At 45.7% G+C, this 22,654-nt stretch overlaps 1 protein-coding gene across 1 annotated transcript in view; it reads left to right on the top strand.

The window, feature by feature from the left end:
- Positions 1-22,654, top strand: part of BTK (Bruton tyrosine kinase) — a 403,461-nt gene that overhangs the window by 214,811 nt on the left and 165,996 nt on the right. The window contains exon 7 of the mRNA XM_063936954.1: positions 15,835-15,902. Within this exon, the coding sequence (XP_063793024.1) occupies positions 15,835-15,902 (68 nt within the window). The remainder of the gene's footprint in view (positions 1-15,834; positions 15,903-22,654) is intronic.

Raw genomic sequence — 22,654 nt, 5'->3', positions numbered from 1 at the left:
AGCAATTCAAAAATTGTGCCTTCAACAAGTGGTGGTCGAAGTTCCCCTGCTGCAGTGGGGGATGGGCTCTTACTCAACCCTGTTTGTGGTCCCGAAACCGGACGGTTCGGTCAGACCCATTCTGAATTTAAAATCCTTAAACCTATACTTAAAGAGGTTCAAGTTCAAGATGGAATCGCTCAGAGCGGTCATCGCAAGCCTGGAAGGGGGAGATTATATGGTGTCCCTGGACATAAAGGATGCATACCTTCATGTCCCCATATATCAACCTCATCAGGCGTTCCTGAGATTTGTTGTGCAGGATTGTCATTACCAATTTCAGATGTTGCCGTTTGGGCTTTCCACGGCCCCGAGGATTTTTACCAAATTAATGGCGGAAATGATGGTGCTCCTGCGCAAGCAGGGGGTCACAATTATCCCATACTTGGACGATTTCCTGATAAAAGCGAGATCGAGAGAAAAGTTGCTGGACAGCGTATCACTCTCCTTGAGGGTATTGCAACAACACGGTTGGATTCTCAATCTACCGAAGTCACAGTTAGTTCCAACGACTCGGTTGCCTTTCTTAGGCATGATTCTGGACACGGAACAGAAGAAGGTCTTTCTCCCGATGGAAAAGGCCCATGAACTTCGGAGCTTGGTCAGAGACCTGTTAAAGCCAGACAGGGTGTCGGTACATCACTGCACTCGAGTTCTGGGAAAAATGGTGGCGTCTTACGAGGTCATTCCATTCGGCAGGTTCCATGCAAGGACTTTTCAGTGGGACCTTCTGGACAAGTGGTCCAGGTCACATCTACAGATTAATCAGATGATCCGCCTGTCCCCCAGGACCAGGGTATCTCTCCTGTGGTGGCTGCAGAGTGCTCACCTTCTAGAGGGTCGCAGGTTTGGCATTCAGGACTGGGTTCTGGTAACCACGGACGCGAGCCTCCAAGGATGGGGAGCAGTCACACAGGGAAGAAACTTCCAAGGTCTGTGGTCAAGTCAGGAGGCTTGTCTACACATCAACGTACTGGAATTAAGGGCCATATACAACGGCCTTCGTCAAGCGGAGACTTTACTTCGAGGTCTACCGGTTCTGATTCAGTCAGACAACATCACAGCAGTGGCACATGTAAACCGCAAGGCGGCACGAGGAGCAGAGTGGCAATGGCAGAAGCCTCAAAGATTCTTCGGTGTAAGCGCTCTGACAGCAGTCTTCATTCCGGGAGTGGACAACTGGGAAGCAGACTTCCTAAGCAGACATGATCTGCATCCAGGAGAGTGGGGACTTCATCAGGAAGTCTTCGCAAAGATTGCAAATCAGTGGGGACTGCCTCAAATAGACATGATGGCTTCACGCCTCAACAAGAAACGTCTGAGATATTGCGCCAGGTCAAGGGACCCTCAGGCGGTTGCAGTGGACGCACTGGTGACACCGTGGGTGTTTCAGTCGGTCTATGTGTTCCCTCCTCTTCCTCTCATCTCAAAGATACTGAGAATCATAAGACGAAGAGGGATTCTGACAATTCTCATTGTTCCAGATTGGCCTCGAAGGGCCTGGTATCCGGATCTGCAGCAAATGCTCACAGAAGATCCGTGGCCTCTTCCTCTCAGGGAAGACCTGTTACAACAAGGGCCCTGTCTGTTCCAGGACTTACCGCGACTGCGTTTGACGGCATGGCGGTGTAACACAGGATCCTAGCGGAGAAGGGCATTCCTGATGAGGTCATTCCTACTCTGATAAAGGCTAGGAAGGAGGTGACATCGAAACATTATCACCGTATCTGGAGGAAGTATGTGTCTTGGTGCGAAGCCAAGACTGCTCCTCCGGAAGAATTCCATCTGGGCCGTTTTCTCCACTTCCTGCAAACTGGAGTGAATTTGGGCCTAAAGTTAAGCTCCATTAAGGTTCAGATTTCAGCCCTATCCATTTTCTTTCAAAAGGAATTGGCTTCTCTTCCAGAAGTCCAGACTTTCATGAAAGGGGTGCTGCATATCCAGCCTCCTTTTGTGCCTCCAGTGGCACCATGGGACCTTAACGTGGTGTTACGGTTTCTTAAGTCTCACTGGTTTGAACCTCTTCAAACAGTTGAATTGAAGTATCTCACTTGGAAGGTGGTCTTGTTATTGGCCTTGGCTTCGGCGCGGCGAGTGTCGGAGTTGGCGGCTTTGTCTCACAAAAGCCCTTATCTGATTTTCCATGTGGATAGAGCTGAGTTGCGGACTCGTCCTCAATTTTTGCCTAAGGTGGTTTCTTCTTTTCATATGAACCAACCTATTGTGGTGCCTGTGGATACAAGGGACGTGGAGGATTCCGAGTCCCTGGATGTGGTCAGGGAATAGAAAATTTATGTGGCCAGAACGGCTCGGGTTAGGAAAACAGAGGCCCTGTTTATCCTGTATGCAGCCAACAAAGTTGGTGCTCCTGCTTCTAAGCAGACTATTGCTCGCTGGATCTGTAACACGATTCAGCAGGCTCATTCTACGGCTGGATTGCCGTTACCGAATTCGGTAAAGGCCCATTCCACTAGGAAGGTGGGCTCTTCTTGGGCGGCTGCCCGAGGCGTCTCGGCATTACAACTTTGCAGAGCGGCGACTTGGTCAAGTTCAAACACTTTTGCAAAATTCTACAAGTTTGATACCTTGGCTGAGGAGGACCTCATGTTTGCTCATTCGGTACTGCAGAGTCATCCGCACTCTCCCGCGCGTTTTGGAGCTTTGGTATAATCCCCATGGTTCTTATGGAGTCCCCAGCATCCTCTAGGACGTAAGAGAAAATAAGATTTTAAACCTACCGGTAAATCTTTTTCTCCTAGTCCGTAGAGGATGCTGGGTGTCCGTCCCAGTGCGGACAACATCCTGCAAGACTTGTATATAGTTGTTACTTACATAAGGGTTATGTTTCAGTTTGGATCAGTCTTGGACTAATACTGTTTTGTTTCATACTGTTGACTGGTTCGTATATTTCATGTTATACGGTGTGAATGGTGTGGCTGGTATGAATCTTGCCCTTGGATTTCCAAAATCCTTTCCTCGTATTGTACGTCTCCTCTGGGCACAGTTTCTCTAACTGAGGTCTGGAGGAGGGGCATAGAGGGAGGAGCCAGTGCACACCCATACCTAAAGTTCTTTTTTAGTGCCCATGTCTCCTGTGGAGCCCGTCTATCCCCATGGTCCTTACGGGGTCCCAAGCATCCTCTACGGACTAGAAGAAAAAGATTTACCGGTAGGTTTAAAATCTTATTTTTTGGGGGTCCCCTACTGAGATAATGACATATATATTATGTGTATATATATATATATATATATTATAAAAAAATGTATGATTTTGGGTAAGGGATACTCTACGTGTGTGTGTGTGTGTGTGTGTGTGTGTGTGTGTGTGTGTGTGTGTGTGTGTGTGTGTGTGTGTGTGTGTGTGTATATATATATATATATATATAAAACCAAGAAAGAAGCAGGCGGCACTACAAGGCTTTTAAGTAGGTAAGTTTTAGTGCACGAAATTCAGTGCATATAGTCAACGTTTCGGGGCATAACACCCCATCATCAGGATAATAAGTGTGTAAAACAGCAAACATATTTATACTTACAAGCTCCCACCTGCACCTGCCCGCTGCCACACGCCGGTCCGGGACTCCGCCGCACTTCTGGTGACGTCTGACGGAAATGACGTAGTCCTCTGGACAGTGCTGCCAACCGCCGCCGTGCCGTGCCATTCTTCCTGCCACGTGTACCGGATGCGGCGTCATCCAAGGAGCAGCGCTGCTGCCGGGCTGAGAGGGGAGAACACAGGGCTAGTTACCATGGCAATCGCCATGAAGCAACATGATAGCAAAAACTGTACTGACAGTGCATAATGAACATAATATACCTAATATCACATACTATAAAGTGCATGTATACATGAACTATACTTCTACAAAAAGTGCTTAGTGCATAAAAGTAAAAATAACAATAATAATAAAAGCTGCCCTGCACAAGATTCCGGATAACCAAAACAATGCTATACCATACATCATGTCATCACAGTATTTTTTGAACTATATATTTAAGCACAAAAACCCTGAGGGTGACACCCCTTCCAGGGGACTGACATATCACTCTTATACCCCTTTTCCACTAGCTCAAAAAACACGGGTAAATGCACGGGGGCGCGCATTTACCCGTGTTTTTGGCAAGTGGAAAAGGGTAAACCCGGATCAAGTGACCCGTGAATCCTACCCGGCTATTTACCTGGGTAGGACACGGGAATGATCCGGGTAGGGTGTAGTGTAAACGGGAGCCGTGTCGATGCGACACGGCTCCCGTTTACACTGTATGGATGGGCGGCGCTGGGAGATCATGTGATCTCCCTGCGCCGCCCCTGCCGTGTAGCTAGAAGCGTCACCAACCCGGCATATGCCGGGTTGTGACTGCTAATGGGAAAGGGACCGAGCACGGGTCGCAGCAGGGGGCAGCTCCCGTGTCAGGCTCCCGGCTGCGACCCGTGCTCGTAGGTGTAAAAGGGGTATTATTTGAAATCTCTCAAAGAGATAGACACCTAAGAGATGTGTTTACTATCAATGTAGTTAATCTCTTAGTCAGCAATAGTCATTTAAAGGAAGCATGTCAGGCTAAGGGATTCATTCAAACCCTTCGGACTGACCGTGTCCAGGGTGACGATCCACTTAGCCTCTAATTGGATTAATTTTTTAGATTTATTTCCTCTTCTTAAGGAGTTAGGCACTTGCGCAATCATTCTATATTTTAACATGGCCATATTATGTCTGGCCTGTACAAAGTGTCTAGCTACCGCTTGATCGCTGTTCCCGGATAACAGTGCAGCTCTGATGGCTGCCCTGTGTTGGGTAATGTGTTCCTTGAATTGTCTCTCTGTCTTGCCCACGTAGTGTAGACCACATGGGCAAGACAGAAAATACACAACAAACTTCGATGTACATGTCAACGGGACTTTGATTTCGTACATTTTGCCTGTGTATGGATGTGGAAATTTGTTCCCCGTGATTAAGGCTCTGCACGTTGTGCAGCCTGTACACCTATAACAACCACCTTTTCTGCTCAGGAAATGCTGTGGTCTATCATTACTTACCCCGGTGGGAGAAGAAGAGGAAATAGATCTAAAAAATTACTCCAAATAGAGGCTAAGTGGATCTTCACCCTGGACACGGTCAGTCCGAAGGGTTTGAATGAATCCCTTAGCCTGACATGCTTCCTTTAAATGACTATTGCTGACTAAGAGATTAACTACATTGATAGACACCTAAGAGATGTGTTTACTTTCTCTTTGAGAGATTTCAAATAAGAGTGATATGTCAGTCCCCTGGAAGGGGTGTCACCCTCAGGGTTTTTGTGCATTAATATATAGTTCAAAAAATACTGTGATGACATGAATTATGGTATAGCATTGTTTTGGTTATCCGGAATCTTGTGCAGGGCAGCTTTTATCATTATTGTTATTTTTATTTTTACTTTTATGCATTAAGCACTTTTTGTAGAAGTATAGTTCATGTATACATGCACTTTATAGTATGTGATATTAGGTATATTATGTTCATTATGCACTGTCAGTACAGTTTTTGCTATCGTGTTGTTTCATGGCGATTGCCATGGTAACTAGCCCTGTGTTCTCCCCTCCCAGCCCGGCAGCAGCGCTGCTCCTTGGATGACGCCGCATCCGGTACACGTGACAGGAAGAATGTCACGGCACGGCGGCGGTTGGCAGCACTGTCCAGAGGACTACGTCATTTCCGTCAGACGTCACCGGAAGTGCGGCGGAGTCCCGGACCGGCGTGTGGCAGCGTTCAGGTGCAGGCGGGAGCTTGTAAGTATAAATATGTTTGCTGTTTTACACACTTATTATCCTGATGATGGGGTGTTATGCCCCGAAACGTTGACTATATGCACTGAATTTCGTGCACTAAAACTTACCTACTTAAAAGCCTTGTAGTGCCGCCTGCTTCTTTCTTGGTTGTATTTGGGGTTGCTATACCCCAGGAGGGCACACAAGCAAGTTCTACAATTGGGGGTCTTTGCTGCCCTGCAGGAGTGCCAGGTTGGACATATGCTCTATATATATATATATATATATATATATATATATTAAAATAAAACAATTAGTGAAAGCGCCAGTGTACTTGTGTATAAATAGTCCAGCAAAGCCAACAGATGATCTGTAGGGAGTCTGCACTTATAACCACGTATATCAGGGCCGCTGCTCCCCTACTCCAACTCCAGAAACCCAGGATTCATGGGTGTAATTTCTAACAAAAAAGACAAAAGAAGAGGGGGCGCTCCATAGTGCATAAAAGTTTTAATTCAAACAGACAGATAAAAGACTGTGAACTCCAGAGAGATGTGACTCGTACCAGAGAATAAAACACTGTGGGCTGGTTATCACACGACATGTCATGTTACCATCCAGGCAATACTCGTCCCGCAGTTTAACGACTCTCCAGAGCAGAACACATGAAGCTGCCAGCCGGAAAAGATGTTTTAGCTGCACTCGGACCCGCCGTGTGTGTGAGCTGCTGCACTGGATCGCTTAGACACAGTAAAGGATTGCCGGAGGTGCAGATAGAGAGCGCACTGTCAGATCACACCCAGGGATCTGGAGAGTCGTTAAACTGCGGGACGAGTATTGCCTGGATGGTAACATTACATGTCGTGTGGTAACCAGCCCACAGTGTTTTATTCTCTGGTACGAGTCACATCTCTCTGGAGTTCACAGTCTTTTATCTGTCTGTTTGAATTAAAACTTTTATGCACTATGGAGCGCCCCCTCTTCTTTTGTCTTTTTTGTTTATATATATATATATATATATATATATATACATACATATGTGGTGACCGGGTGAGTCTTCCTTACCTCCGTTCGCTGGATGCAACTCTGGAGAATCTCGGTACTTTGTTTCCGGTGAATGAGGAGACAACTACACTTCAATGAAAGGAATAACAATTTTCCAACTGCATCTGTTTTTATTAACTAGTCGATTGTGGATGAATCTCGAATATCAAATGCAGGTAATATACTTTTGTGTAAACAACTATTACTCTAGCTTTAGAACGCGTACAACATAGTAATCACCAAAACGACATAGAATTGCATCAACATCTATGAAACACTTAGGTCGGCCGCAGCTTTTCCAAATATGGGTGATACGCTGCTTCACCCGGGAGCAACCAGCCCATAGGTTCTGTAAATAACAATTCACTAGGACGAACCGCAGCAATACCACTAATACTGGAAGGCGACACTATTTGCCAATAAACACGCACTTTGCATGCAAAACCACAATATTAATACAATACTCCTCTAACGTATTTCTTAATGACCTTGATGCACCAAATTATGTCTCTATTGGGTACCCAATGGTGCGAGGTATGTTCAGAGCAACCCGGGTTGTCTTTTGACCTGTGCACAGGAGTTTACTGAGGCGTCCCTTTGCGTACATTAAATATCTCCCGAGCAACGTGTATCCTTTTCCAGTTATTAACTCTCTCTCTGGGGCATCTGTTATGCAGGAGACCTACTGCTGGTTCAGGTAAATATCTGCATACAACCTGGGTTCGTCTCAACTACAGTCAGTAGGTGGTGCTGTCTCTCCACAAATCAGTGTAAGTAATGATATGCGCATTCCCAACTGGGCTAATAGCTCTCCTGGGTAGCCCCTCTCCCCTCTTCTTACAAGAGAGTTAGTATTTTGTAGCCCTCCAATGAGGATACAGTCCTGGTATAGGGAGGGGTGCTTAATCTGGTTTGGTCAGTCTATCCCGTTAGGTAGGACAGTGGAGTAAGGGCTGTGCGGACCCCTTTTTTACCCTTCAGAGTACTTTAGGAACAGGGTAAATGAGCAGGGGTGGTCCTAATTCACAGGTGCTGACAATGGGGGTTGCGATGGTGTCTCAGACGCATGTGGTGTGGTGACTATCAGTGTCTTTCCCCAACTCTTTCCAAAAATGTGGTGTCTCACCGGTATGTGCAGTCTTCACTGCTGCGCACGCGGTTGCTCCTTGTCTGTGAGGCGCTCCACGGGTCGTGCAGTCACCGAACTTCCAAACTCTGCTTCGGTTCTCTGCTGGGGTGTCGCCCACACCCGATGCTGTATGGCTGGCTGTGTCACTGGAACCTCTGCCCGCAGCACTCTCCTAGCTAGCCACTGATCACTAGTGCAGTCAGTGGTGGCAAATTATCCTGTCAGCCTGGTCACCTTACCAGCTCACTCTCCTGCTTCCTTCCATGCTGCTGCACTTCTCACACTGAGTCCTCAAAATCCGCCTCTTCCTGCTCTTCCACCAGCCAATCCAGTCTCCTCTCACCAGTCTGTCAATCAAACCCCTGGGTAGGTCCCGCCCCTCCTCTAATCCTTAAAGGCACCAGGATACATTATCTCCAGGAAGTCCTGTACTTTTATCTACAGCATGCAGGCCTTACTACTGGGCTGTTCAGGGACCCTGCAGGGTACCACATTCAACCCCACTTTTTCAAGTGCGTGTCCTCACGCATAGACCTAACATAATTTGCAGCAGTTTACCAATATAACAGTGTACTTGATCACATTTTCAAAACGTATCACATCAACATATAACTTACACGACATGGTTATGCAGTACTAACATTAATCTTGGTAACGATGTGGAAGAGTGCCCCTGGTACTTCTAGTGGAACGCCTCAGTTCAGAGTCAGGAGGCACCTCCACCTGGACAATGGGTACTTGGACAATGTCCGGTAAACAGGGTTGGACCTGGGAAGGCATTGTCGGCCAACTCACATTCATCAGTAGTTCAAGTGGATTAGTTGGTAGTTGAGGTAGGGGTTTGTTGGCAATGTATAGTCTTTTGTCCCGATCATCGGTCAGCACTTCTTCAGGCTCTTTATCCTGACTGGAGTAGGGTTTGATTTGATTTCGATGGACCCACTGTGGCCGGGTGCCATCCTGTCTAGTAATCTGATAGACAGCCATCGTGGATAGAGGTTCCTCTGTAATCACGTACGGACTCAGCTCCCACTTAGAATCCAGTTTACTTTGGGGTCTGTTGTTCTTTTTGAAAACAATACTCCCCACAGGTAAAGGGCACGCCTGTGCATTTCTATCGTAGTCTCTCCTTTGACGTTCATGCATCGCCTTCAGGCGTTGATCCACGAGTATGCTAGCCTCATGTAATCTACGCTGGTGTTCGCGTACCCAAGGGGTCTGTAATTGTACTTGTGTCTCTGTATCTGGAAGGTGGAGCTGCAAATCAGCCGGTAGTTTTCCTGGGCGTCCGAAAAGCAGATAATAGGGTGAGTACCCTGTAGAGGTGTGGCACGTATGATTGTAAATGAATGTCAGTTCTGCTAGCAATGTAGGCCACTCAGATCTTTGAGCTGGGGGAAACGCCCGTAACATGTGGATGAGTGTTTGATTCAGGCGTTCACATGCGCCATTTCCCTGGGGGTGATATGGGGTCGTGCGTAGTTTGTCACAGCCATAAAGGGCACACAGTTCTTTGAAAAGCTGAGACTCAAAAGACGGGCCTTGGTCCGAAAGAATCTTCTGTGGGAATCCATATGGTCGAACAAACGCCCTCCAGAAGATTTCTGCGGTGGTCCTGGCCGTTAGGTCCCTTACCGGTAAGGCAACTGCAAACTTCGTGTAGTGGTCCACAATGGTGAGGACGTGGGTGTATCCAGTACGACTGGGCTCCATTTTGACATGGTCGAGGGACACTAACTCTAGAGGACTTCGGCTCACAATTGGGTGCAGTAGTGCTTTTTCTGCAGCGGTAGTCGGTCTCCGGGCCGCACAGGTCACACAAGACTTGCACCACTCTTCAGTATCTTGTCGCAAGTTGTGCCAGTAGAACCGGCTTCGTAGATTGGCTTCCGTCTTCTTACTTCCAAAGTGGCCAGATCTGTTATGGTATGCTTGTAAGACCACGCTTATTGCTGTACGGGGTATGAGGATTTGTTCACTCACCAAGTGTGTCTTCGGGTCAGTGTACCGTTTGTACAACAACTCTCCTCGCATCTTTAGCTTATCTCGTTGCCTCCACAGCTGCAAGAATTCAAGAGGTGCCGTGTCTCTCTCCGCTCGGGATGGTTCTCGTTTGGCCATTAGATAAGCCTTCACTTGCCGTATGTGTGGACATGTCTGCTGCCACCGGATCCACTCATTACCCACCGCCACTTCTGTTTCTTCAGCATCTCTCATGTTCATCAGGTGCTGTATGGGGGTTTGGAGGTGGCTACCAAAAGTGGGGATCTCGACCTGTTCTCTTGGGTCTATTTCCTCTTCCTCCTCATCGGGCACGGGTAGCCTTGACAATGCGTCGGCATTCGTGTTGCTGCGCCCACTCCTATATTCAATTTTGTAGCGATAGTTGGCTAAACGGGAGGCCCAACGTTGTTCCAATGCTCCCAGTCGAGCTGTATCCTGATGGGCCATGGGGTTACAGTCAGTAACCGCGACAAACGGGGTAGCGGCCAAATAGTCCCGGAACTTTTCTGTCACTGCCCATACTAGGGCCAGGAACTCGAGCTTGAAGGCACTATAATTAGCGTCATTCCTCTCGGTCTTCCTCAAGCTGCGGCTGGCGTAGGCTACTACCCGTTCCTGCCCTTCTTGTACCTGTGCCAACACGGCCCCTAGCCCTTGTTTGCTGGCATCTGTGTACAGCCGGAAGGGGATGCTGTAGTCAGGATAGGCTAGGAGGGGTGCTTCTGTTAGCGCCTTCTTCAAGTAGTCGAATGATGATTGACGGGTCTCACTCCACTCCACCAGGACCTTTCGGTTGTACCCATCTTTGGGAATTCCCCGGAGTAGCTCAGTCAATGGCGTGGCCACCTTAGCAAAGTCTTGGATGAACCTCCTGTAATAGCCAACGAACCCGAGGAATCGCCGGACGTCCTTGACGGTACGTGGGACGGGCCACTCTAGTACGGCTTTGATCTTGTCCGGATCTGGAGAGACTCCTTCTGCGTTAACAATGTGTCCCAAGTATTGGACTTCGGGTTTCAAGAGATGGCACTTACTTGGTTTCAATTTCAACCCGTATTTCGCTAGTTGTTGGAATACCTCACGTAGGTTCTGGAGATGTTCGGGGTAGGTCCTAGAAAATATAATGATATCGTCCAGATACAGCAGCACAATTTCGAAATTCCGGTGCCCCAGGCAATGCTCCATCACTCGCTGGAATGTGGCCGGAGCATTGCACAGCCCGAACGGCATGCGGTTGAATTCGTACAACCCCATGGGCGTAACGAATGCCGTCTTCTCTTTATCGGCCTCTGCCATCTGTACCTGCCAATAACCGCTGGTCAAGTCTAGGGTTGAGAAGTATTTAGCAGCTTTAAGGGCCGTCAGTGATTCCTCGATGCGAGGTAAAGGATATGCATCCCGGTGGGTTACGCTGTTCAGCTTCCTATAATCCACGCAGAAGCGTAGCTGGCCATCTTTTTTCTTCACCAACACCATCGGTGCCGCCCATGGGCTGTGACTCTCTCGAATAACGCCATTGCTTCTCATGTCTTCCAGCATCTGTCGGACTGGTTGGTATAGTCCTGGGGCCACCGGACGATGTCGTTCCTTGATGGGGCGTGCGTCGCCTGTGGGAATTTGGTGCTGGATGTTCTCCACAATCCCCAACTCCGTCGGGCTTTTACTAAACGCGTCCATATTTTCTCGCACGACCTGCAAGACTCCTTGTCGGTGTTCATCTGGAGTTCCTGCATCGCCTATATGTATTTCATCCCACCACATCGCACCTTGATCTTCACCCGTATCTTCTTCCACCTTCGCATTACACTGCTTGGCTGGTGACATCGGATGTACTACATCTTGAAACGTGGTCCACAGTAAGGTAGCCAGTGGCTGGTTCCGATATAGCTTGACTACGTGGTTGTGTGGGTTTAGTACTCTCACTGGGACCCTTCCATTCTCCACGGTGACCAGGGAACTTGCTACAATGACCTCCTGTCTCGCAGAGAGCAAACCTGACTCGATTAGTGCTTCATACTTGCAACCACCTGGTCCACAGCGGGCTTTTCCCCATAGGATGGTTTCAGAATTGGGCTGTAACTTCACGGCCTTCCCATCTGTCAACCGAACCTTGCCAATTTCTCCCGTCTTCTGCACAAACCTCTGGTGCCCTTGGAGTATCTTGATCGTTTTTTGTAAAACTTGCTGGCTGGAAGGCACGGCTTGGGTCAATTTACTTCTCAGTGTCGCGACCAGTTCGTCTGGGCATCTTTGCAAGACGTTCATCCCCAAAATTATGGGAGCTACTTTCTCCTCGCTGGTTGTGGTGACCAAACATCCCTGCTTGGGTAACAGTGTTGCCCCGATCTTAATGTCGGCTTCCCAATAGCCCGCACACGAGATCTCTAGGCCATTACTGGCAATTAGTTGGAGCCAGGTAGGTGGTGGCGACAGCAACTGTTCTTCTCCCCAATGTCTTCGCAGAGTGGAAAGCTGTATTGTCGTGATTTGTGACCCCGTGTCAAGCATCGCCAGGGTCTCTACTCCATTGATGACCACGGGTAATGTCGGGCATTGTCCGATGTATTGGGGCCTCCATTGTTCTGGGTCTGGATCTACTCCCGATGTTCTCCCCGAGGTTCGGCCCTCGCCCTCGGGGTGTTGGAGTTTAAATGTTCGATCTGGTCGCAGTTCCTCTCAATATGCCCTATCGCCTGGCATCGACGACAAATGGGACGACCCTGGCTGTCGAACTGGTCTGAGGGCCGCCGCCCGTACTCTCGAGGTGGTTCCCAGCGACTTCTGGCTGACCTCTGTCGCTCGGACCTCCATCTAGGTTCTCCAGAATTGGGTGTCGGTGGTCTCGCTAGGAGTCGCATTTCTCTCTGGATCTCTGCCATCCCCACCGTTAACTCTTCCATCTGCTTGCGTAGGGTTTGTATCTGATCTCCTGAGGGGTGCTGACTACTCTGCACCACTGGATCTCGGACTCGTTTTGGTCTTTCGGGACTGGAAGCAGTAGCTCCCATCAGCTCTGAGGATTCTCTGAAGTCCACCAGCTCTGGGTACTCTTCTTCTCTTCCCGATTGGTTTCCAGTTATTGTGATGGCGGCTTCCTTGAAGTCTAGGAAGGTTTTACCCGGCATTTGCATTTTGAGTAGTCGTAGTTGGGTTTTGACACTCTCCCTTGAGGCTCCTTCTATAAACTGAACCGTTAGCGCTTCGTCTGCATTTCTGACTTCATCTTTGTCAACTGCTTGGATCGCTCTTAGTGTCTCTTGTAAACTCAGGGCGTAGTCTCGGAGGGTCTCGCCCGGTTGCTGTTTGCGCGCATACAGCTTCATTTTTAACTCGGGGAGGGTTTTTGTCTCAAAAGTAGTGGACAATCTTTTTAAGATCTGGTCTACCTCTTTCTTATTTTCAGTGGGCCAGGATATGACTTCTCTTAGAGCTGACCCTGTGAGTTGACCTACCAGAATCTCCACTTTCTGCTGTTCGTTCAAGGTATACAACCGGAACATAGATTTGAGTTTATTTTTGAATTCTGTAAATGTGGTACACTGTGGCTTGTTGGCATCTCCGCTATAGGTTGGAAGCCACGGCGCCCCAAAGTAGTAGGGTAAGGTTATTGGAGCATTCGGTGTCGTTGCCGGGGTTGCCTGTTGTTCCATCTTTCAATTAGTGAGTTTTCTCCTGATTGCACTCGTATCCTGTTCGTTGACGCCAAATTTTATGTGGTGACCGGGTGAGTCTTCCTTACCTCCGTTCGCTGGATGCAACTCTGGAGAATCTCGGTACTTTGTTTCCGGTGAATGAGGAGACAACTACACTTCAATGAAAGGAATAACAATTTTCCAACTGCATCTGTTTTTATTAACTAGTCGATTGTGGATGAATCTCGAATATCAAATGCAGGTAATATACTTTTGTGTAAACAACTATTACTCTAGCTTTAGAACGCGTACAACATAGTAATCACCAAAACGACATAGAATTGCATCAACATCTATGAAACACTTAGGTCGGCCGCAGCTTTTCCAAATATGGGTGATACGCTGCTTCACCCGGGAGCAACCAGCCCATAGGTTCTGTAAATAACAATTCACTAGGACGAACCGCAGCAATACCACTAATACTGGAAGGCGACACTATTTGCCAATAAACACGCACTTTGCATGCAAAACCACAATATTAATACAATACTCCTCTAACGTATTTCTTAATGACCTTGATGCACCAAATTATGTCTCTATTGGGTACCCAATGGTGCGAGGTATGTTCAGAGCAACCCGGGTTGTCTTTTGACCTGTGCACAGGAGTTTACTGAGGCGTCCCTTTGCGTACATTAAATATCTCCCGAGCAACGTGTATCCTTTTCCAGTTATTAACTCTCTCTCTGGGGCATCTGTTATGCAGGAGACCTACTGCTGGTTCAGGTAAATATCTGCATACAACCTGGGTTCGTCTCAACTACAGTCAGTAGGTGGTGCTGTCTCTCCACAAATCAGTGTAAGTAATGATATGCGCATTCCCAACTGGGCTAATAGCTCTCCTGGGTAGCCCCTCTCCCCTCTTCTTACAAGAGAGTTAGTATTTTGTAGCCCTCCAATGAGGATACAGTCCTGGTATAGGGAGGGGTGCTTAATCTGGTTTGGTCAGTCTATCCCGTTAGGTAGGACAGTGGAGTAAGGGCTGTGCGGACCCCTTTTTTACCCTTCAGAGTACTTTAGGAACAGGGTAAATGAGCAGGGGTGGTCCTAATTCACAGGTGCTGACAATGGGGGTTGCGATGGTGTCTCAGACGCATGTGGTGTGGTGACTATCAGTGTCTTTCCCCAACTCTTTCCAAAAATGTGGTGTCTCACCGGTATGTGCAGTCTTCACTGCTGCGCACGCGGTTGCTCCTTGTCTGTGAGGCGCTCCACGGGTCGTGCAGTCACCGAACTTCCAAACTCTGCTTCGGTTCTCTGCTGGGGTGTCGCCCACACCCGATGCTGTATGGCTGGCTGTGTCACTGGAACCTCTGCCCGCAGCACTCTCCTAGCTAGCCACTGATCACTAGTGCAGTCAGTGGTGGCAAATTATCCTGTCAGCCTGGTCACCTTACCAGCTCACTCTCCTGCTTCCTTCCATGCTGCTGCACTTCTCACACTGAGTCCTCAAAATCCGCCTCTTCCTGCTCTTCCACCAGCCAATCCAGTCTCCTCTCACCAGTCTGTCAATCAAACCCCTGGGTAGGTCCCGCCCCTCCTCTAATCCTTAAAGGCACCAGGATACATTATCTCCAGGAAGTCCTGTACTTTTATCTACAGCATGCAGGCCTTACTACTGGGCTGTTCAGGGACCCTGCAGGGTACCACACATACACACACACACAGTATATATATATATATATATATATATATATATATATATATATACACAGGTTGAGTATCCCTTATCCAAAATGCTTGGGACCAGAGGTATTTTGGATATGGGATTTTTCTGTATTTTGGAATAATTGCATACCATAATGAGATATCATGGTGATGGGACCTAAATCTAAGCACAGAATGCATTTATGTTTCATATACACCTTATACACAGCCTGAAGGTCATGTAATACAATATTTTGAATAACTTTGTGTATTAAACAAAGTGTGTCTACATTCACACAATTCATTTATGTTTCATATACACCTTATACACACAGCCTGAAGGTCATGTAATACAATATTTTGAATAACTTTGTGTATTAAACAAAGTTTGTGTACATTGAGCCATCAAAAAACAAAGGTTTCACTATCTCACTCTCACTCAAAAAAAAGTCCATATTTCGGAATATTTGGATATGGGATACTTGACCTGTTTATATATTGAGACTGACTCACATTTTTCTTCCTGCATTTTGCAGTCCTGAAGAATGATCCTTCACGTCGTAGATCCCGAAAGCCACTTCCAGCAGCACCATCTGATGTAACGGTAACAACTTTATTATCCTTAGGAAATAACAGTAATACAATCCAGTCTTGCACAGAATGTTACTTAGAGGAAGCACACATAGGAAATGTATCACATGGGTAAGTGTGAGTTTTTAGAAGAGGAGATGTTGCTCACAGCAACCAATCAGATTCTAGCTATTATCATCTATAAGATGATAGATAAATGATAAGTAGAATCTTGTTGGTTGCTATGGGCAACATCTACACTTCTAAAAACCTGCATGTTAGTGAATATACTCCTTACCAGCGGCGGCAGCGACTACCTAGTGCAAGGGTTTGCTGCTAAGCACATATAAACATACATGAGAAGATCTATGTAATATATGTGCTGACAGTGTATCCAGGATTGCTTGTGGCGATGTGCATCACAGCTGATTGTGGTGAACCCGGAACTCAGTCAGCAAGAATTAAAATTTGCTCGCTTTCTAAGCCCAACCCCAGAGTCTCATTGGCAAGTTTCAGGAGTCTGGGGTTTAGGAGGGTGAAGCCTAATGCCGAGTTCTGGCTTCCACACAGTGGCTGTGATACACAGCACCGCTGCCGATCCCAGATACACTGCCAGCACATATATTACATGAATTTTCACATGTATGTCTATATGAGAGAAGCGCTTCCCCCCCTCCCTCTGCACTAGATAGTCAGTGCTACCCCTTACTGACCACCCCTCCCTCAGTTCTTGCCTTTTCTATTTTCGTAGTTCCCCTTTTCCTTGTTTTCCTGCCTCTTCTCTGATGTCAGTCCTACCCTTTTTACCCCATGCTTAATTTTTCCAGTCATGTCTGTATTGCAAAGTCTTTTCTGCATCCTTGTCTCATTTCTGCCTTTTCTTTTCTCACCTGCCTCTACTACCATTTACACCCCCACTATTTGTCCATTGGGTTGCTTTTTTTCTCTGTGGAGGTATACTTTTTTCTGCTATAACGCTATCACTTTACCTCCGGGTGGAGGGCCACCTTACTTAATGTGAATGGAACCCCTCTGTGTAAACATGTGCAGAATGTTAGCTATAGATTACAATGACTAATGCTATCTAAAAATGACATTAGTTGTCCAGGCCAAGCGCTTTAAAGCTAAGCTTTTCAGAGGTTGGTAAATTGGGTATTTTTCGCAGCCACATACATACAGTAGTTATAGAGATAGCGTTTTGTGATCATAGTGAGAGGGACTTCTGCAGATATGACTTATATGTGTTGCTTTTTCACCTTGTTAAATAGTTCACATATTAAATTGATGAGTTCCTCTCTGTCAAATGAGGATGCCCCTAAGTTTATTGAAGCCACAATGGGGCCAATTCTCTCCATTCCAGGACTACATAATTTATTTACAGTTTTTCTTATATAGCACAGCAAATTCTGTTGCGCCAATTGGAACAACAGTATTAGAACAAAACTGGGTATTAACAGACAGACATAGGAAAGCCCATCCATAGGGAAATAGTCATTTATACACAAGGATATATAGGTGCTGCCTATTGCATAATGCTGCAGCCAGATTGTAAAGGTTCTTAATAGGCTGCTTGATATGGTTACACAGCAATGTTGGACAAGGGTCAGGAGGATGCGAGAGTACAGAAAGACAAAATATGTGCTGTTATGTTGGGAATGTACAGAGTAATTAGGTAGAGAAGCTTTTGAAGGTTATGTGGGCAGCTCTGGAATCTACAAAAACTTGTCTGAATAGCTGAGTTTTGAGGGAGTGCTTCAATATTTGGAGACTATAGGACAGTACTATTGTGCGTGGGAGGGCATTCCACAGAATGGATGTAGCCCAAATAAAGTCCTGTAGTTGTGCGAGTTATGAATGTGTATGAGAGACACAGATATTGTGCAGAGTGGAGGTCGAGTAGCGAGATATTTTGATATAAGGAAAGAAATGTATGTTACTGTAGTTTGGTTAATAGCCTTATATGTAAGTAAAAGTACTGTAGATAGTATATGGTAGAATACCGGTAACCAATGGAGGGACTGACAGAGCGGATCAGCAGACAATGAACTGGTGGTGAGGAAGATCAGCCTCGCAGCTGCATTCAAAATAGATTGTAGTGGTGAGAGTCTATTTTTGGGAAGACCAGTAAGGAGACTATTGCAAAAATCAATGCGGAAAATAATGGATTAAAGTTTTTGCAGTGTCTTGTGGTCATATTTTGTATATGTTTTATTCAGATGTATGTAACATGATTTTGAGGCAGATTGAATGTGGGGAACAAATGACACCTTGGCAGTGAGGTTGTGGGGTAGGGTTGACTGTTGAGTTATCAACCGTGATAGAAATAACTACTATTGGTCGGTAGGAAAATAAGGAATATAATTAATTCTATTTTGGAAATACTAAGTTTGAGGTGGTGAGATGACATCAAGATGAATTTTAGAAAGGCATTTGGTGAAGTGGACCAATACAGATGGTGACAAACCTGTGGAGGATATGTAGATTCGAGTATCATCCACATACAGATGATACTGAAATCCAAAAGAGCTGATTAATTGGCCAAAAAATATGGCATAGATTGTGAAACGCAGAGGACCTAGGACTGAGCATTGCAGTACTGTAACTGATAAAGGTAGCAAAGAAGAGGTAGATTCTTCAGAAAAACTAATATGGAAAGAGCAATTAGATAGGTAGGATGAGAACCATCATAGGACTGTGTCCTCAAGACCTAGGGATTGTAGTGTTTGTACTATCAGGAAAGAGAGTGATCAACAGCTTCAAAAGCAGTAGAGAGATCTAGAAGAATAAGAAGTGAGTAATTACCTTTAGACTCAGCAGTGACCAGATCATTCCCTACCTTAATCAGTGCTGTCTCTGTAGAGTGTTGGGAATGAAATCCTGACTAAAGCGGGTCCAATAACTTGTGTGAGTTAAGAAAGTATGTGAGGCATGTGTAGGCAAGTCTCAAGTAGCTTGGAGTGGCATGGGAGCTGGAAAAATGAATGGTAGTTTGAGGGAGCGTTAGGGTCAGAATTTTATTTTGTCTTTTTTTTTTAATGGGAGTAATCACTGCATGCTTGAAAAGTGATGGAAAGATACAGGTAGAGAGAGAAATTACAGATTTTAGTTAAGATCAGGATAAGCACAGGAGACAGAGCTTTACAGATTTGTGAGGGTATTGGATCAAGAGGAAGGGTAGTAGAATAGAAGGATGAGAAGAGTGTGGCTACTTCATCTTCATATGTGGAATCTAATGAAGAGAAGGTGCCAGGGAGTTCAGGTAAGCAATTGAGCAGGTCACTGGCTTTGGAAGAGCATACTATTTCATTTCTGATCTTATCAATCTTGTCCTTGAAAAAGGAAGTCCGATCTTGTGCACTGATAGTAGCTGGTGGGTTGGTGAGGGAGGGATAAGAAGTGATTAAAATGTATTAAAAAGTCACTTGGGGTTAGAGACTTGAGCAGAAATTGGAAATATGCTTGTTTAGCGTGTCCAGAGCATTACGATAAGAGTGGTAGATAGTCTTATATTTGTACGAAATTTACGCAAATGACATTCTACTTTACGTGAAAGGTTTTGTAGGTGTCTTGCTAATTTAGAGTGCCATAGTTGACATCTAAGTCTATGTGAAGTGTGATGGGCAACTGGAGCCACTTTATTAAAGGCTATTTCTAGAGACTGGTTCAGGTGTGATACAGCAGTCTCGTGAGAGGTGAATGTAGAAATCGGTGCAAATAGTTGTTGCAAATAGGTGGATAGTTGTTGAAAATGAATAACGTTAATATTCCTGCATGTTTGAGGAAGCTTGGTAAACGTAAGTGACATTGAGTTTGAAGTAATGGAGGAGAGCATGCAACTAAAAAAAGGATTTGATCTGAGAGAGGGGAAGGAATGTTAGTGAATTCATAAACAGAGCATAGTCTGGTGAATACAAGATTGGGGCAGTGGCCCTCCTGATCAGTAGAGGAGTCAGTTCATTGGGAAAGGCCAAGGGAAAAGGTTAGAGAGAGTAGTTTGGAGGCATGAGGAGATTGTGGACTGTCAATAGGGATACTGAAATCAGCCATAATGATGGCGGGCATGTCAGAGTATAAGAAGTGAGGTAGCCAGGCAGAAAAATGTTCCAGAAATCATTTGAGTTGCCCAGGTGGGTGATAGCAAGAACACTCAGAAAGGAGTGAAAATCCTGATATAAAGTACTTCAAATGATATAAATGTAAGCGATTGAACCTGTGGTAGAACTGTGTATGTGAAAGATTGGGACAGTAATATTCCAACACCACCTCTTTTACAGTTACCAGGCCTGGAGGTGTGTGTGAAGTGGAGACCATCGTGTGACTGTGCTGCAGGGGAGGCAGTGTCAGATTGTGTGAGCCATGTTTCTGTTATAGCCAGCAGATTGAGGTTCTTCGAAATAAAGAGATTATTGGATGGATGTTATTTTGTTGCAAAAAGAATGTGCATTCTATAAGGCACATTTTAGTAACTTGAAGGGTGATAAGAGACGTAAACTAGAATATTAAAACCAAAGTTTTAATATTCTAGTTTGCTTGCTACAAAGGGTGTTTGCAATAACCCTGATTAGGAAGCTGCAGCCCAGTCTCAGGTGTAAATTTGCCAGTGGTTTAAGGAGCAGGCGCCAAGTATATATTATTGGTTTTCTTTGATAAGAGACGTGACATTTATGAGGTTTGCTGAATTTATATTCCTTTGTGACTCAGATGAATGTGAGTGAGGCATGCGGATTTGGTGGTATGTCACCAGCTAGTAGAAGCAGAAGGAAAGAGAGATAAGTATTGTTGTAGGATGTGTGTGGAAGTTTTCTATGATGAGGTTGAGGATGTTACAATCACAGTGTATAGATAAGAAAAAAGCTCATGAGTGTTAAGAAGAGGGGAGTGGATTATCATAATGATTTCTATAGTGTTTTTTTCTGGTGCTCAACATGACCATTGGATAATAACTGCCAAGAGGGCACAAGATTTGCAAGAGGGGACCCCACTCTTTTAAATGAAGTTGCCCTTGAGTGTGTGGGTGCCATCTAGCAATTAAGAACTATCCATGCTTGCCAGTTCCACAAGGTGTATTTAGTCTGGTGATCACAGGGGTTCAGTATGCATTACCGGCGGACGGGATGCATATCCTGACAGCGGCATCCCACCCACCAGAATGCTGGCAGCGGGGTGAGTGCTAAGAGTCTGCTTGCAGGCTCGCTGTGCTCGCCACGCTGTGCTCGCCACGCTGTGGGCTCGGTTTTGTGGACACCCACGAGTGGGAATAGCCCTTGTGTGCCAGGATTCTGGTTGTCGCATGTTGTCGGCTGGCAGGATTTCGGCGTCGGTATCCTGAACGCTGGGATCCCCACCGCCAGCAAATTGACTGCATCCCGATCACAGAATTTCACCAGTGTGTTTAGTAAGGATCTATCATGGATTAGTTTTATTAAGAGAGTAAACAGGGCAATAATGAGAACTATAATATAATCCAAATGTACTAGGCAATTTTACAAAATACATAGTAGTCTAAGATAACAACAGAGTACAGTATAGTTCTCCAATATTTCTCCAATAGTGCAAATAAGTACATTATATAATATAGTACTTACAGTCTATTAACTGTTTCAAATTGATCCCACAGAAAAGTATAATACAGTAATGACATCAAATTATTACCTACAACTTTTCAGAGATTAAATTATACAAATGTTAAATGTGCGCTACTGATCTGCGCTGCTGCCGGGAGTCAGCCAGGGTGATGCAGAATGGGTCGGGTCGGGTTACTGACAGTTTGCAGTAGTGTGGGGGGCCCTGGAGACCGTCTCATCCGCCCTGCCTATAATTTGGCCCTGGGTCAGGGCAGGCAGCATATAATTGTAGTAAATAATCAAAAACAAATTAATAGCAGTACACAAAACCAAATCCAGGAAGCATAGATAGATACCAAAGTAGTAAAAAGTATCACAAGACAAAAATTCTGACCTCTACTTCCCTTCTAAACTTCCAGGACCCAATGAACACATACCCAGCCTATGGATCAGTGATGTGGTCATGTAACCACTGCAGAGTAAAACTAGCATCCCAGTCACTAAGTGACAGACTGCCAAGACGTGGAAGTAGATGGTTGTGGCATTCTATTCATGAGTTGCATTGTACTAACATGGGAGGCATTAACCACTTACAACTGATGCTATAGCATGCAAAGATATCCTAGAAAACTGTGTTTACAAACTTTGTGGCAACAGTTTGGGAAATGCCTTTTTCTGTATCAACACATCAATTCCCCTGTGAACAAAGCAAGATTTGTTAAAAACATGGTTTGGCAAGTTTGGTGTCTAAGAACTAGGCTGGCCTGCACAGAGCCATAAGCTCAACCCCATCGAACACCTTTGGAATGATTTGTGATGCTGCCTGTAAGCAAAGCTTTATTGGGCAAAGCCTTTTTTGCCCAATATCACTACCCAACCTCTCTAATGCTTTTTTTGTTGAATGGAAAGATACACTGCAGCCATTTTCCAAAATCTAGTGGAAGCCTTACCAGAGGACAGGAGACTATTATAGCATCAAATGTTGGGCCAACTCTATATTAATACATATGTTTTTGGAATTAAATTACACCCAAAACCTATGTGGGTTATGGGTGTGATGTTTGTGTCTCCACATACTTTTGGCCATGTAGCTTATAGGCTAGCATGATATAAGAAATCAACAAGTTATGTTATATATAGTAATCAGGAGGTGGAGAATTGCCCAGGTCAGGATTGAGAAACATATGGTACATTCCTATGACTTGATGACCTGAAGGTCATT

Source organism: Pseudophryne corroboree, chromosome 8, assembly GCF_028390025.1.
Source record: "Pseudophryne corroboree isolate aPseCor3 chromosome 8, aPseCor3.hap2, whole genome shotgun sequence".
In the NCBI taxonomy this organism is placed as follows: domain Eukaryota; kingdom Metazoa; phylum Chordata; class Amphibia; order Anura; family Myobatrachidae; genus Pseudophryne; species Pseudophryne corroboree.
This window is presented reverse-complemented; position numbering and strand designations above follow the sequence as displayed.